General features: G+C 40.5%; 2 protein-coding genes across 3 annotated transcripts in view; one reads left to right on the forward strand and one right to left on the reverse strand.

The window, feature by feature from the left end:
• Positions 1 to 3,968, forward strand: part of UXS1 (UDP-glucuronate decarboxylase 1) — a 47,089-nt gene extending 43,121 nt beyond the window's left edge. For both annotated transcript variants that reach the window (XM_088136566.1, XM_088136567.1), the window contains exon 15: positions 70 to 3,968. In XM_088136566.1, the coding sequence (XP_087992692.1) occupies positions 70 to 201 (132 nt within the window). In that variant the 3' untranslated portion in view covers positions 202 to 3,968. The remainder of the gene's footprint in view (positions 1 to 69) is intronic.
• Positions 3,833 to 12,373, reverse strand: ECRG4 (ECRG4 augurin precursor). The gene is made up of 4 exons (XM_007439673.3): positions 11,895 to 12,373; positions 10,102 to 10,149; positions 7,563 to 7,720; positions 3,833 to 4,211 (listed from the first exon to the last, which is right to left on the reverse strand). Exons 1-4 carry the CDS (start codon positions 11,980 to 11,982, stop codon positions 4,050 to 4,052), a joined length of 456 nt encoding a protein of 151 aa, XP_007439735.1. The 5' UTR covers positions 11,983 to 12,373; the 3' UTR covers positions 3,833 to 4,049.
• Positions 12,374 to 16,112: the final 3,739 nt, after the last annotated feature.

Consider the following 16,112-nt stretch of genomic DNA (forward strand, 5'->3'; position numbering starts at 1 on the left):
TTATAATTAAGTACTGCATATTCTGGAAACATGGATAGTCTCTCTGTTTCTCTTGCTCCCCCGGAACAGGTTCCATTGGAAGAAGGTTTAAATAAAGCAATTCATTATTTTCGGAAAGAACTGGAATATCAAGCGAATAACCAGTATATTCCTAAACCAAAACCTGCTAGGATAAAAAAAGGAAGAACCAGACATAACTAAAAACTCAATTGGACAAGAAATGAAATGTCTTACCTTGTATTGGAGAAGATGTCGTATGTCTTTTGGAAAAGACTTCAGAAACAGGTATAATGAAGAAAAAGAACTGGAATTTCACTCTGAAGCTTGCTTTAAAGAAGTGGATGTGCCTCAACAAGAAAACTGCAATTCTTGCCTTGCACTTTTTAAATCTGTCTTTTTATGTAAAATAGATGCATCCTTTTTTAGTACCTTCAGGTTTTATATCTTGCTGTGAGATCATTTGTTCTAACTGTCCTTGACAGTTTTATTTACTGGTTTCTTTGTGAAGCTGCGGATAAGATAAGAGGGGCAGAATTGCCAATTTATTTATAAAATGGGTACTTTAAATGAGAGATACTATGCATAAAGGAGAAAGGGTAGCAGTATTGTCAGGTGACAAACACTGGCATTTAGTAAACAATCTGTACAAGAGCTTTATGTATTCTTTAAATCCATTTTTCCCCCAAACGTTTAGTTCTAGTTGCCTACTTGAATTTGAACTTTTTCCACTGAACACCATGGATAAATGCTATTTTAAATCACTACTGTATTGTGCATACTCTGGGCAAGAGTTAATGTATTATTGGTTACCAGTGGTTGGATATGCTATTTTAATAAAACACTGAACCTTACAGATTTAAGTAAGTGAAAACCCTGTGGTTGTGGGCATATTATTATACGGATATAACAAACTGATGTTATATCCATTTGCCTCTGAGTAACTGATCCTTTTAAACAATAGTATGTGAGTTTTTAGACAGTATACCTTTTGATGAGTACAACTCATTTACAAATAACCCTGTGGAATTAAATTAAAAATCAAGTAGGTATGGATATGGATGAAATTTAGTGGATCTTCCAGAGCACGTTGGGCAGGGAAAGAGGAAGAGGCGCAAACATGGATAACTTCTCCTTTCTCTAGCAATATAATTAAGCTATATTGCTATTTGCAGTACTAACCCACTTTTAACAAAAATAACAAGTTGCCACTTCCACAAGTTTCAACTACCATTACTATTGACATACTGTAATTGAATCACACATTCCTACAGAAACAATGGCATCCTGTTTTCTTTAGGGAAATGCTTTTGAATGTCTTAAATAATCCTATTCCAAGTTTTTCATGTTTTGACATTAGGCAAAATTTGAGATGTATGGGAGTGGAGATGGCCAGCCAATTTCTGCTGTCTTGAAGCAGAGCTACAGTAACAGTGCTCAGCCACCAGCATAACAGTGCTCAGACAGAATTGTGTGTGTGATCTCCAAGCCTTTATAACAATCCTTAATGCAAATCAAGGGAGAAAACCCTTTTGGTGACTGGGAGAGAACACTTCAGTGTTTTTAAAGGAGCAAAAGTGATGGTCCAAAGAGGAAGGGTTGTCAAGCCAGTAGGCTGGGAAGAATATTTTTACGCCCAAGGTGCATTTCAGAGCTTGCACTAGTTTTTCTCAAAATAATACAAAACCATGCTGTGAGTTTTCAGCAGTTTTATTGCCAAATTATGGTAGTGGGATGGGGAGTTACGAATTACCCTCCTTGATATAAATCATGCAGATAGAATTGCTCCGTACATCCATATCGTTCCGAATTGCAGCACTTAAGAAAAAGGGTTTCTTGACTAGAATACTTACGTGCAGTGGATTCCAGAACTAACTAGTGTTTTGTGAAATGGATCTGCAGTGGTACTTCATAATGCTAGCCATATTGCGCTCTTCCTGATGAGAGTGATACATGAGCACACGTATGCCTTACTCTTTGTTCAGAGATGCAAAAGAAACTATGGTAATATTGCCTACTTCTTTGATTTATAAAAGCATTTTCTTTCAGAAACATATTACTAAATCGATTTAGGAAGGAGAAAAGACAAATCGTACTCATTATATGGTACATGGATATACATAATTGGCATATTCAAGATAGGGACTTCAACCTACCTTCTCTTGGCCTGGAAACACTGGTGGCTTGGGAGTTTGTGGCAACCATGGCAATCTTGTATCTCACCCCAACTTACTAGGGGCCCATCTCACAGAGGAGGGCACCGATTAGATCTGGTTTTTGTCTTGGGGCAGTGGCAACATCATCTGGGGTTGGGGAAAGTTATCATCAGTTGCTTGTCATGGACAGACCACTCCCTTTTGGCCATGGAGTTCTCTGTAAGCTAGCCCCACTGCAGGGAGGAGCAGCCTATTCAATCGGCCAGTCCCAGGCAACTGATGGATGCAGGAAACTGATGGGTTTCAAAGGGAATTTGAGGTTATTCCTGAAGCTGTGGTACACAGTTCAGCCAAGGCCTTAGTTGCAACCTGGAATGAGCATGTTGTGAATCCTGTAAGTGCCCATGGTTTACCAAGGGTCTTCAGGAGATATAATGACACAAGAGACACCTGGAGCACCACTGGAGGAAAATAAGCCACCAGGCACAGGTAGGAGCCTTTATTAGGACTTACCTTGTGACAAAAGCAGCAAAGTGAGCTCACTTCTCTACTCTTATTGCATTTGCATATAGCCAACAGCAGCTTTATTCTAGGTGATCAGATCCCTTCTGGGTAAGGAAGGGCCAGGAGAACCCTTGTAGGGCCCTATCAGACAAAGTCACTTGGCTTCACTCTGACTGGACTCTGGCTGGGCAGGTCCTATGGAAGTGACTAGCTTGGTTAGCTGGGAAGAATTTGGGCCAGTTGATTCTGAAGAAGTGGCCAGGGTCCTAGCTTCTATGAGCTCTGCCACATGTTTGGACTGTTGCCCCCTCCAAGTTGGTTAACAGAAGGTTGTTGAGAAAGTGGTGGGTGCTTGGTATTGGAGGCCCCTTGATGAAGTTATTATCTAGACCTTTTTCAATCAGGGTTCAGGCCAGGTTATAGTACTAAGATGGCATTGGTCACACTTGTCAGTCTCTGAAAAGCTTGGGATGGGAATAGTGCATCCATTCTTGCCCTTCTGGGTCTCTCAGTAGCATTCGGTACCATCAACCAATTCTGGATCAGATTTGGAGACTGGAAATGAGAATCACTGTTTTGCAGTGGTACCCCTTCCCCTGTCACTGGTTCCAGTTTGGGTTGGAGGGGAAAGTCTAGCTCTAGGCTCATCTTATATGGGGTGACTCAGGGGTTGGGTCTCTTACCACTCCTATTTAGCAACTAATAAAGCTTCTGGGTGAGGTCACTCGTCAGCAGGGGGTGCAGTATCAAATGATAACTATACGTCTCCGCCTAGACTGTGCAGATGATGCTGTTCAGGTGCTGACCCAGTGCCTGGAGGCTGTGAGTGCCTGGATGGGGAAGAACTGACTGCAACTCAACCCTAGCAAGACAGAATGGGTTTCCGTTTTTGGCCCCCTGGGATCTGGAGGGCCCTTACCCTCTTAGCCTTGAACCTTCAGGCCATGAATTTGATTTCCCCAATGGTTGGGCTAAGATGGGAGTGAACCCAGCAAATGCAGAGTTGGTATGGTGGTGTCATGGTACTGTTGGGAGAAATAGGTTGTTATTGTGTGACGCTGTTGTTCTATTTTTAAGTTGTTGTGAGCTGGCCATTGTTAATGTGTATAAAACGGGTGGCCATATTTGTCTCAGTAAGGAAAGTTTGTTTTCATAAGATAACTATTTCACCAAAATACTTAATTGAAGTTTATTATAAAAAAGCTTTAATTCTAATGCAGATACAAATGTTAGGGAATATATGCAAGACCATTTTTTCTTGGTCTCCACCCCACCCCCCGCCATCAGCTAAAAATAAGAACCAGGTTAAAAGTAGAATCAATATAAAAAATCTTCCTAGTGTCTTTACACAGAGAAGGGTTAATAATCATAACTGATACAGAGAAGAAAGGGTTAATAATCATCATAGTTGACATTTGCTCCATGTCTGAAGGTGTGTGGGTTTCGTGGGCCAATAGGAGCATCTTCATCATAATGGTGATGATAATAGCCGCCATAATATTCATGGCCACTACGGCCTAGGTTTGACCAGTAGGAGATATCATCTTCAAATTTCTGCAGAAAAGGAGAAAGTGAGGATTTACTGAAGTCATAGGTTCATCGTAAAAATAATAAAAATGCTCTGTTTTACTAGATGCTTAAAATATATTTTTCTTTCATTATTGATCAAATAATTTCCTACAAAATGGTATACGTACTGTATACCATCTTCTGTAGTACACTGTGGAGGATAAACTTCGAGTTTAAAAAGCTAATTGATAATTTTGGCAACAGAACCATAACGCTGGAAGAAGCCATTAACTCCATCCAATTTCCGAAGTCCAATTTCCTTTTCAGTGCAGGAGTCCAAATTAAATCATCCACATCAGATAGCTGACCAGCAATCTAGAATATATTAGGACAGCGAAGCTTTGAAAGTTATTGTTCAAATATTATATGAATGTCAGATCTGCATCTATAAGGCCTATGGTTATTGTGGATGTACAGTAAAAATATTTACATTTCAGTGCCTTCTTACTCCTGGGAGCAGGAATTATCTTTATCACATAGATTTAGTGTTTAAACTATTGACTTAAAATAATGTATTTTGACTCCTAGACTCTCTTCTCCTAGCCTTCAGGATGGATTCAAATCAAACTGGAGAAAAGCTAATGAAGAGATTATGTGTATTTGCAAGTTTTCTACTCAATGGTTCATGCAACTGGTATTTGGGAGGGCTAAAGGATTCATCATGGAAAAGCAGTCAGTGTTAATCTCCAGAAACAGCTGAGCATGATTCCTGTCTTTACGATGGTATATGATGCAAGGATTCAGAAACCTGCAGAAACCTACTGTATCTATAAAGTGAACAGCTTTCTCTCCAGCACAATTAATCAGCCTACTCATTGAGTTTCTGGAGGAGACCTTTTGCAACATCCTCACCTTGGAATCAGCATGACCGTATAAAGTAAAAGGAGTACAGTTAGTGGGACACCCAGCTCCATTAACATAACATCTACTCTTCTATGAAGAGCATGTGAGAACTGTTTATACTTTATTTCAGGTCAACAGTAAACAGAAGTTCCCAATAGGGTTGTCAAATTCTGCTTAATATTTAACAGATTGGTTAAAGTGCTTTAGAAGTATTAGTACATTTCTTTCTGTATGCTTATGCAATCATTGAACATTATAAACCATTTCTTTACATCAATAAAGTGGGAAAAGGCTTATTTCCAACAAGCCAAGAAATTCAGTTGAATTTTGGGTAAATAAAGAGTTGCTGACAGGGTGAGTGACATTTTACCTTGAACTTTGAAACTTGATTTCATTCAAACTCTATTTAATGAAGTAAGATGGTGCTTCAAATTTTAAGATATTTTTATCAGTGTTTAGCTACTATGTATTTTCTGCATACATGACTCTGCTCATTATAGTGTTTCAGCACTTTACAGGTGAATATTATGCACATTTTCTGAAATAAATGAATTGTTTTCTTTTCTTGAAGATGGTGTGTGCATTCAGTAACAGTCATTTGAATTTTTAAAAAGTGGTTATTTTTTACTCTGGTATTGTTGAGTAGATTTATGTATTACCTCCCTAATTGTGTGAATATTTTTGATACAGGCTTAAAATACAACAGCATCCTGGCTTGGTTAGAAGTGGTTTATCAGGTGAAACCATAGTTAACTAGCTTGTCCTTCTGCTTGTATGACAGAAGAAATAAAGTGATGCTGTGATCATGGTTTATCTATATCTTGTTTATATATTGCAATCAACATTTCTACTGGGACTTCAACATACATGAGGGCCTCACCTCATTTTATACCCACAACAGCCCTGACAGTAGCAAAAGTATCCTCCCAAAAAAGTATATTTGCCTCGCAGTGTTGGACGCAAGGCTTGAAGAATGCTTCATGGTCCCCCCTTCCCTCTTCAGGGACCTGTGCTCAGTAGGTCGGGTGTGAAGACATCTAAGAAGCTCTGGGGCCAATGGACACTTGAATCTGCTTCTCCTCTGTCAAAACCCAGCACTCTTCATTACTGTGACAAACAGTTATCTGGATAACACATGACTTCATTTTAATAAGTACGAGCAATTCTCTGTCAAAACCCATATAAAATGAAATTGTTTTCTATAGAAATATTTAGAACAAAAAAGGGTTTGCCTCCCAACAAACGTTCCTGCAACAGGAAAATGCCATAAAGAGTGAGACAAGAGAAAAAAGGTCCTGTATAATTGAAAGATGATATCATTCACTTCTTTTGCATTAAGTAGTTATTCTGTTGATTAAAAACAAAAAAACAAACATGCTGATTGGGAAGTCAATTTATGTCAGGATTCAGCCTCTATCAGCCTTCCAGTGTTCTTTATAAGTAACTTCTACTATGTTTTTCTTTAAAAGTCAAGAAAATGCATCAATATAACGTGTCGAAAAGCAAAAATTATAGAGCTCAAATGAATAAGCTTTTTCAAATTCTGAAATATTGCAGCAGTCTGAGGCACATTCAGTGTACATCAAATTCCACAGTGGTTTCAGCTTATAATGGTTTGTCCAATGTATAAGACATTGCTGTACCTTTTCTTATTCCTTCCTATCCTCTCAGTTTAGCATTTAGCTTCTTAGAGAATTGCCACAAATGCCGTATTCTCATTCAGCTTTTCTTATATGGCTTCTTTGCCGTTTCCTCCTAAAAACAACTATATCAGATTCAAATAACTCTCTCTCTCTCTCTCTCTCTCTCTCTCTCTCTCTCTTTCTCTACACACACACACACACACACACACACATACACTGTATCTTGAAATTAAAGTGTTGGTTTAATTTGACAGGTAAAATGCCTGCATGGAAAATTGATTCATTAACTTCCCATGCTGAAGAAGTGTTGGAATTCCACTTCTAGGACAGTAATTGGCAAGAAGGTTGAGCAGGGGGACAGAACATATAATTCCAGGCTACTGTTTGCAGTATGAACTACTTTATCCATGATACAAATGTGTTTTGTTTGCATGTACCATTTAGGCCTTAGTAAGATCATAATGCTGAAATACTCTCCTGTGCATTCATGTCATTCAATAGCCGCATTTTCCAGAGAAACTTTGCCATAGAGTCAAGTTAAATTGCTTTGAGTGGATTCCTGAAGCAGTTATCGAGGAAGACCTGCTGTGACCATTATCAAGTATTCAAAGCTTCGTCTTCTCAAATTCACTTATAATAAGTGGGATGATTCCTATGATCAAGATATCTACTCTAATAAATATAATAAGATGTCCATATTGTGTCTATAACTACCCAAAACAGAAATACAAAGCCTTATTTCAAAGAAAATAAAACATGAAGAAACTATCCTGAATCCAAAGTGATTTCCCCAGTGCTTAAGATCACTGAATTACTTTTTTTGAAGTTAAAACACAACGGGGCCACTTACAGCTTCATCAAAACCCAAATAGAGGAAGTGCTGGTACCACTGCTGTACATCAGGTTGACTTCTGTCCCAAAGCTGGCGCTTCTGACGTTTCAGATTGTTTAAGAATTCCTTGGCCTTATCTTCTTTAACAGACACCTCCTCCTTTATCAGAACAGGAGCTTAAACAAAGATCAAAAACGTAGGATCTATTAAAGCCAACAGTTCTCATTCTAAATAGTGTAGATATTTCTAGCAGGTTCATCGGTCATATGTTGACTACACTGAATACTCTGTGCAAGAGGTGAAGAAAAATACCATTGTTATAAAGTATTTCCCTATGTTATCAGCATAACACAATCCCTGAATAAAAAAATAAATTCTTAACATGCTTTTTTTTCACCTGAGTTCTGTGATTATGGCCCAGTTTCTGATTTTCATGGTAGAAAATATCGTCTAGGATGAATTGTTTCCTACAAAGTCTATTCAGTCTCTACTGATTCTAGCTGTCTTTTTTCTTCTTAATAACAGTGTCCTATTTCTATTTCATAACATAACTTTATTATGATGATACGAATGTACTAAGTGAAACCTGCAATTAGTTCTTATTTTGTTTTTTATAATGAAGATTAGATTTTTTTTTAAAAGGTAACTATAGACAGAGGTGCTCTCAAATTCTAGAAATTCTGAATATTTTGTTCTGAAAACAAGTACTATATACTATATAGAACAGTGTTTCTCAACCTTAGCAACTTAGCTGGCTGGGGAATTCTGGGAGTTGAGGTCCACACAGCTTAAAGTTGCTAAGGTTGAGAAACACTGATATAGAATCTGAAGTGACTGTACCCTACTACAGTACAAATAATATTGGGTAAGATAATATAAAATGTTTAGGTGTAAATCAAAAGCTTAGTCATAGGATATATACTTTGTTTATATTCAGACATGGTCACTTAATCACCCTTCAGGTAATTATCTCAAAGAAAAGCTACATATCTTAATTAAACAAGCAACTGTAAGCAGTCTTATAAGACAATTTGCAGTGACACAGTAACTTTGAATCTGAACACCTGAGGACATGCTTAGTAATAATTATGCAAATAATTAATGATTGCACAGTAGTTATATAGTTATATAACTAATAACTAATATATTAGGTATATTAAATGTTAGATAGCATGAACATTTAGACTTGGGAGTTAAAGTCCCCACAACTTAAAGTTGTTAAGCTTGAAAAACACTACACTAAACTCTTGCCAAAACAAGTCCACTGTACAGCTGGTCCATAGGTGAGGGCCACCCACGAGGTAGATTCTCCTACTTTACTGGGCAATTCCAATGCCCAGCTGCTGAGTCCACCTAAACCCACTTGCAAGTCCACCTAAAAGCACCTTAGCTACTAAGGAGTGGGGTTCCTCCATAAAGGTTTTCACAGTCTTTCCAAACTTGTTTCTGTTCCGCCTAAGGAGCATGCTGATCAACTCTTAGTAGGTATCAGTCCTTTGAGATAGGCAAGGTCAAGAAAAGCAGCAGCAAGGACTCCAGGAGTGCTCTTTACTGTTGTAGGAACAGAATCTTGAAAGCTTGTCAGAGTTTCTCTTTGCCCCAAATCAAGGTGGGTTATTATGAGTTTCTTTCTCACACTTTCTACTTTGACAGGACTGAATTGCTGTTTCTCCCAGCTTAAGGTTCACTGCTCTCTTGAGATCTTGGTGTTCATGGAACTTGGGTTTCTTCCTGCAAATATTTTATTACCAAACTAGGTAACACTGTCAGCGCTTTGATGCAAGGAAGTGATGTTTGCTAGCTTTTTATACATAGCTATCTTCAACAGGGTTGTTGTAGTTCATGTGCTTCTTTCTGACTAACCCACCTGGCTGAATTATTTCATCTTAGATCGTTCCTGGCTATTGTCTTGGTTCATTCTTATCTACATGTTGATCGCTAGGTGTAGCGCTGATGATGTTACCTAGTTTGGCCATGAAACATTTGCAAGAAAAAACCCAAGATCTCAACATTCCAACCCTAAGCTACAAATATTCTTTGTAATTGGTTCATTGCTCTCTTCCTCCTTCCCAAAGCCAGATCTACATTCTTTCAGAGTAAGCTTACATGGATGCAAACCATTGAAAGTGTCCTAAATCCACACTCCCTACTCTGCAAAGTTTAGGCTGTTACGGTTTCGGCTCAGTCATTGTCGGGGAGCTCTGTATTTAGCCATAGGAAAAGGCCTGAAAGATGTATATGTTCCACTTCTATTTTGTAACCTGAAATGGTGACCGCCTCTTCTCTTATAGAAATCAGATTTAGATGTAGGGTTTAAAGGATAGACATTACTGATTTTCCAAGTTTATGTTTTTGCTACAGATCTGAGTCAACTAATTGAATGGGAAAAGTTGTTCAGGATGAACAGGCCACTATGGAAAGGCATTTTTTTTAGCCAAGTCACTTTCTCTTAATTTATAGGGAAGAAATTGGGCAGGCAGAATATGTAGTTATTTATTTTTAATTATTTTTTCCAAATAACATGTAAGAGAATTCATATCATCTTAGACAGGCTTACCTTCTCTTCTCTGAAGCATCAGCTTAAGTTTATTTCCCTTTGAAACACCTAAATGAAGCAAAACAAAATTAAGTAGTTAAGTGTATAAATGCACATTCTTCCTATACAATGTTACTTTTTAGACAGATGTAATTATGTGACTGAAGAACACAAATAACTTTCCTTCTCTGTGCTTCAGTACTTAAAAGAAACCGTGGTATATGATGTGCATTTCCAAACATACATCAGTGAACGACTAAGACCATGTAGCTAAACTCTTTGTCAAAGAAGCTTGTCTATTTCAGGAAAAGTCCCCACATACTTGAAAATATAACTACATTTTTGTTGTTGTTAAGTCGTGTCTGACTTTTCGTGACCCTATGAACCATATCATGCCAGGCCTTCTGGTCCTTCACTATCTCCCAGAGTTTGCTCAATTTCATGTTCATTGCTTCAGTGATGCTATCTAACCATCTCATCCTCTGCCGTCCTCTTCTCCTTTTGCCTTCAATCTTTCCCAGCATCAGGGCCTTTTCCAAAGAGTCCTCTCTTCGCATTAGGTGACCAAAGTATCTGAGCTTGAGCTTCATTATCAATCCTTCCAATGAGCAGTCAGAATTGATTTCCTTTCAGATTGACTGGTTTGACCTTCTAGCAGTCAGCTACACATTTATATCCAGGCCATACGATTTATTAATTAGTTTCTAGAGCTGTACATGCACAAAAAATGTTGGCATTGATTTGAAAAAATTAGTACACAGTAGCACTGTTTTTTAAGAAAGAAAGGAAAAAGAAAAGTACCATCCACCCATCTTGGTGTGAACCACCTTTAGAAACAAGCGATTCTGCCTGGTTCATCAGACTAGGGGGGAAAAGGCAAAAACAGGTGCTGGTGGGTCCAGGCAGAATCTTGCTGCTCAATACTATATTTCCAAAATCTGGGGCCTTCAAGATGTGTTGAACTACAATTCTATTATACACAGCCACCCCACCCCACCCCACCAGCATGTCAGGGTCAAGAGCATCTATATCAGGGTTTCTCAAACTTGGCAACTTTAAGATGTGTGGACTTCAATTCCCAGAATTCCCCAGCCAGCCATGCCACACATGAAGTCCACACATCTTAAAGTTGCCAAGTTTGAGAAACCCTGATCTATACGGAAGATGTGCATTATCATCCTTCACTGATCTCTATCAAAGATCAGGACTCCAATTGTACCCTTGACATGCAACTAACCAGCACTGCCAGTACCCGTGGTTATTGCAAGGGGGGCTGACAACACCATCCCCTTTTCCTATCCCAACTGGCTGACATCCAATCCCAAACCCAGATGACTGCACCCGCTGCAGTATTTTTCTTTTCACCCCCACGCCTGCCCGTCATTCATCCATCCTTGAAAAACCCGGGGGCCTTTGTCTTTGCCATGAGATCGGCCCGTTCGAAGCTGCTGAGGAACGAAAACGCAACAGCTGGAGCACAAAGAACACGTCTGCCTCCCCGCAGTTACAGATGTGCGGCGGGAGGGAGCTCGCGCAGCGGGGCAGCACTTCTGGAATCCGGAGTTACCCCGGAATTGTGATTAGAAGGATGGCAAGCCAGGTGCGTCCCTGCTCCCTTGACGTCATTAAGGGAGCATTCCCCATTCAAGACCGGAGGGGAGGTGCCTCTCCTAGGCTATTATGCAAATAATTAATTTGGCTAAGCGCCCCCCCCCTCCACGGCCACTTGCGGCGGCCCGTTTCGCAATCGCTCGCCTGCCCCTTCCCCGAGCGCGCGGGGACTGCCCGCCACGCCCCCCGCTCGGCTGACTCACCCGGGTTCAGGCAAAGGAAAAGGAGCCCCACCAGCGCGGCTAACGGCAGGGCAGCCCGCCCGGGCCAAGCGGAGCGCGGCAGCGCCATCTCGGAGGAGCTCGTCCCCCGCGGCGCGGTCCTTCGGAGCGGCGGGAGACGCGCGGAGTCCGGCCGGCGCGTTTCTCTCGCAGCCGACCCCGCGGGCGCCTCTCGTTGGCCGCCGCCGAGCTGCTCCCTCGCAGGCTGGAGGGAGGGAAGGGGGTCCCGGGAATGGAGCAGAGCGGAAATCGCCTTGGCCCGCGAGCAGCGACTCTTTGCCAGGTTTCAAGAGGCGAACCTATCCGGCTTTCCCCAACTGGAGGCGCCGGGAGGTTGTTGGAAGAAATCTTTTACTTCATATTATACAATATATAAAGATAAATGTTTAAACATCTAAATGTCTTAATATATAAAAATGTCTACATGCCCCAACCTTCTAACAAGGTCTTGCGACTACGGTTCCAACCACTCCGCCAGCATAACGCAGACGGCGGTTCCAGCCTCAATACATCTGTAAAGCATCATCAGGGTGGGGGCTGTCCAGCCACGCAGCCCTTGCCAAATGTTCTCCAAAGCAGCAAAAACGGTTTCCCTCTCTCAGGGATTTCTCTCTTCTTCTTTCCTGCTCATCTCTATACCATACGTTGCTGCCAAACCACACTCGCAGAATGCATGGGTGTACATACCTACAGGAACCTATTAACAGTAGAGTAACAACAGATTGTATTAGTATTAGCATTCCCTGACCCAGCTGCCTCACCCTGAGCCACCATCGTCCCCTGCCAGCAGACCAGGGGCATCCACTGCAGGGCAGCCAACAGACATCAAAATGGCAGGCAGGACCAGAGATTGAAGCTCTGAGCCTTTTTACATGTGTGAGATGTGTGTATGAGGCACATATTTAAAAGGGGGTAGGGCTTCAATTGCCTGTCCTTCCCCCCCCCCCAATTTAGACATCATTGACTACCATTGCAACCCCCCCAAGCATAACTAAGATGCATATTGGCCAGAGATTATCATCATCAAAGCCCAGTGCAGCAGGTGGGTATCAGACAATGCCTCATACGAGAAATGCGGCTCACTTTAGATTGAGAGACACGTCCACCAAAAATATAAGCTACTATACTTGCATTTTTTCTTCACTGCAGCCTTAAGCTGTTTTACTTCTGGGCATTAACTGGTTTGAAAAGAAATCCTTTTTTGCTTTGGCCATGTTGACCTCATGTTGTCTGTGGAGCGTTCTTACAGTGAATAAGATCCTTGATACGTCGATCCCCCTGCTATTTTACTCCTCCCACCCATCCTGGGAAAGCAAGAATCGAGCACTTCAGGTGCAATCCTGCTGTTGAGAAACTGCTCTTCCCACAGGAATGCCTTCCCATAGGAAAGGGTCAGAAAAGCTGAAGGTGGAGAACACAGGGCTTCCCTTCTAGTCCATTCAGTGCCCCAACCACCATTCAAAAACTACAAGGGCTGGTGTTAAATTTGTTCATTAAACAAATTTACCCTACCTAACGAGGGAACTTCATATCACCAGAAAGTGTTGGGTCCTTGGTGCTCTCTGGATTTGGTTGCTTTCTTGTAGACATTTTATTACCTAGCTAGGTAACATTATCAGTGCAAGGGAAACAGGGGTTGTTGATGTTACCCAACCCAAGAACCCAACAGTTCAATCCATATTCTCTTCTATTGAAACAGGAAATAGTTCTTGCATTAAACTGTAGTAGGCTTATCAAGGATTAGCGGATTCACTAATACCTGGAAAATTTATATTCCCTTCATCTTGCAATGCAACCTAAAAAAAAAAATTCTGAACTAACAAAAGCTAACACTGCAAGATTAAAATCATATTAGTAGCTACTTGATCCAGACAATAGAAAAAAGACAGTCTTTAGGAAATTAGAGTGGATAATTTAGATTCCAGCTGAAGCAAGTAGAGTTTGTGAGAAAGCAGGAAAAGCTATTAACCAATTTCTTTCAAAATAAGACAACCGTGAATCTTTTTCATTCAGAAATGTTCATTTTTACCTCTGCTCAAAACAGAACAAATATTCTCTTGTCAAAGATGTTAGAAGACTCTCAAAGGCTGAAATGCAATTTAGGAATGATTAAACTATTCATTCTGCAATAATAATCACATTCTATGCATACCATTTGATCTTCCAGCATCACAGTTTCATGAAGCATAGTTTAATCTAAAAAAAAAAAGTTTTTATACAGATATTTTTAGAGTCAGTCCTTTTTTTTTTTTACTATGAAAATGGACAACCTGGGCTTAAAAATATTAATATGCCTAAATTTTAATTTGATTTTATCTTTGCAGTTAATAGATAATAATTGAAATGATACTGGTAATGGTGCCCAACTACCTGTCCCATAGGGATGCATGGTAAAATTTTTCAGAAATATTTTTCTCTGCAGTCCCTGCTGGCCCACTTTTGAGTTGAAGCTTTCTTTTGCTGCCTTCTTCCCTCTGTGCTAAATGTTGTCCCATTCTGTTCGGTTAAGCTGCTGGCAGCCCCTTTACATAATTTCTTTTCCACCTTCGATTAGGTTGGAAATTCACTGTAAAAAGGATCCTGTGGCTGCATCTTTCTGTAATGCTTAGTTGAGGCTTTGATCCTTCCTGAGGATCTCTGTGAGTAAAGGATGGGCCAGTGAAGAAGACCTTTTACAGCTTAGAGCAGTGTTTCTCAACCTTGGCCACTTGAAGACGTGTGGACTTCAACTCCCAGAATTCTTGCACAAGGTGGACACCCAAATGACATATGCAGCCCCGAGCACCCATTTGCAACACCTCCTGACCACCGTTCTGAATCCTGGCACCACGATTTTGGCAGTTGCTTGTTGCTTAGAGGGGATTGCGGACACGAAGAGAGTTGCCTCCCTCCCAGAGACTCCTTCCCCCATGGCTACCTTAAATTCCTATGGCAAACACCAATGAGATAAAAACTCAATGCCAAACCCTTCTGGTGACATGATAGCCTCACTGGACAGCCTCTTGTAATCCTCCAGAAGATTGAGAGGCTGAGTTCGGGCCTTCCCCTACTCAAACGTTACCCCTCTTCATCTGGGAAAAGCTATCACACCTTCAGATATAAAAAGCTATTGGTCTTTCCAATCTCTTCTTGTGGGTTTCAGTTTACCAGGGAAAGGAAGTAGGAAATTTTCTCATTAAGCTGGGCCAATTCCAATACACTCTTTGGGAGGATGAGATGGGGAAATGCTTACAAGAAGATATTTACATCTATGACTATGGCTTATATAAGAATTTCCAAATGTGGAGCTCGATTGCCGCAGAGTTCACTTAGGCTTATGAAGCTGTTATGATATGAGTTTTTCTTGACTGCATTACATTTCATCAGCTGCAAGGGAGTATTATTTTAAGAGAATTAATTTACTCCCATAGTTGAGGGATGGAAAGCTGGAAGTGAAATATAGGGCATGCTTAATTGAAAAACTTAATTATCATAGGGCTGTGACTATTCTGTGAGCAGGTTTGTCTGTCTGCCTGTCTACATCTGTTGATTTACCCTGGTTTACTGGAGAGAGTAGATGAGAGGAAAATGGAAAACGGCATTAAGAAATCTTATTTCTAATTGGAGAAACAATGATCCTCAATCCACCACCCACACGCCTCTTGCGACAACTGCCAGAAAGAGATAGTGAAGAGTCATTGTAACACCAGAAACCAATAAACTGCCTAATTGCCCCACTCTCTATCCTCAGGTGGAAATGAAATGCCATTTCTTGTTTTCTGAATGTTAAAAATCAGAAGCACCAAATATGTCAGAAACAGATCAGTCCCTGAGCACCAAGACAAAGACATTTAATCCACTTTCTAATTGCAAAAAGATTGTGACAGCCTTTTCTCGGTAATTTCATCACACAAATGTCATCGAGGAGGGCATTTTGGGGATCTGAAGCCCCAGATTACTTTTTGACTGGTGTCTGCTCGCAGATCTTTTGGTTTAATGCTTTACACGCCCAAACTGGAGAGAAAAGAGTTCATCTATGGCGTCATCTAATTAACCCTGCTTTAATATTCTTTCGTTCTGCAAGGGGGCAGTAAACTCTTCATGTTTCCCTTAGGAGGCATTGTCTCCTTCTAAAATGGAAGTTTTACTTAATAAAGCATTTGTGAAGCTGCATTAAGCTTTTAGCCCAATGCACAAAGCAAGGGAGGCCTGGGCTAGGTA

The sequence above is a fragment of the Python bivittatus genome, unplaced genomic scaffold, assembly GCF_059951505.1.
Source record: "Python bivittatus isolate LINGU-HERP-01145 unplaced genomic scaffold, Pbiv_v1 ctg000060_np1212, whole genome shotgun sequence".
Taxonomy (NCBI): Eukaryota; Metazoa; Chordata; class Lepidosauria; order Squamata; family Pythonidae; genus Python; species Python bivittatus.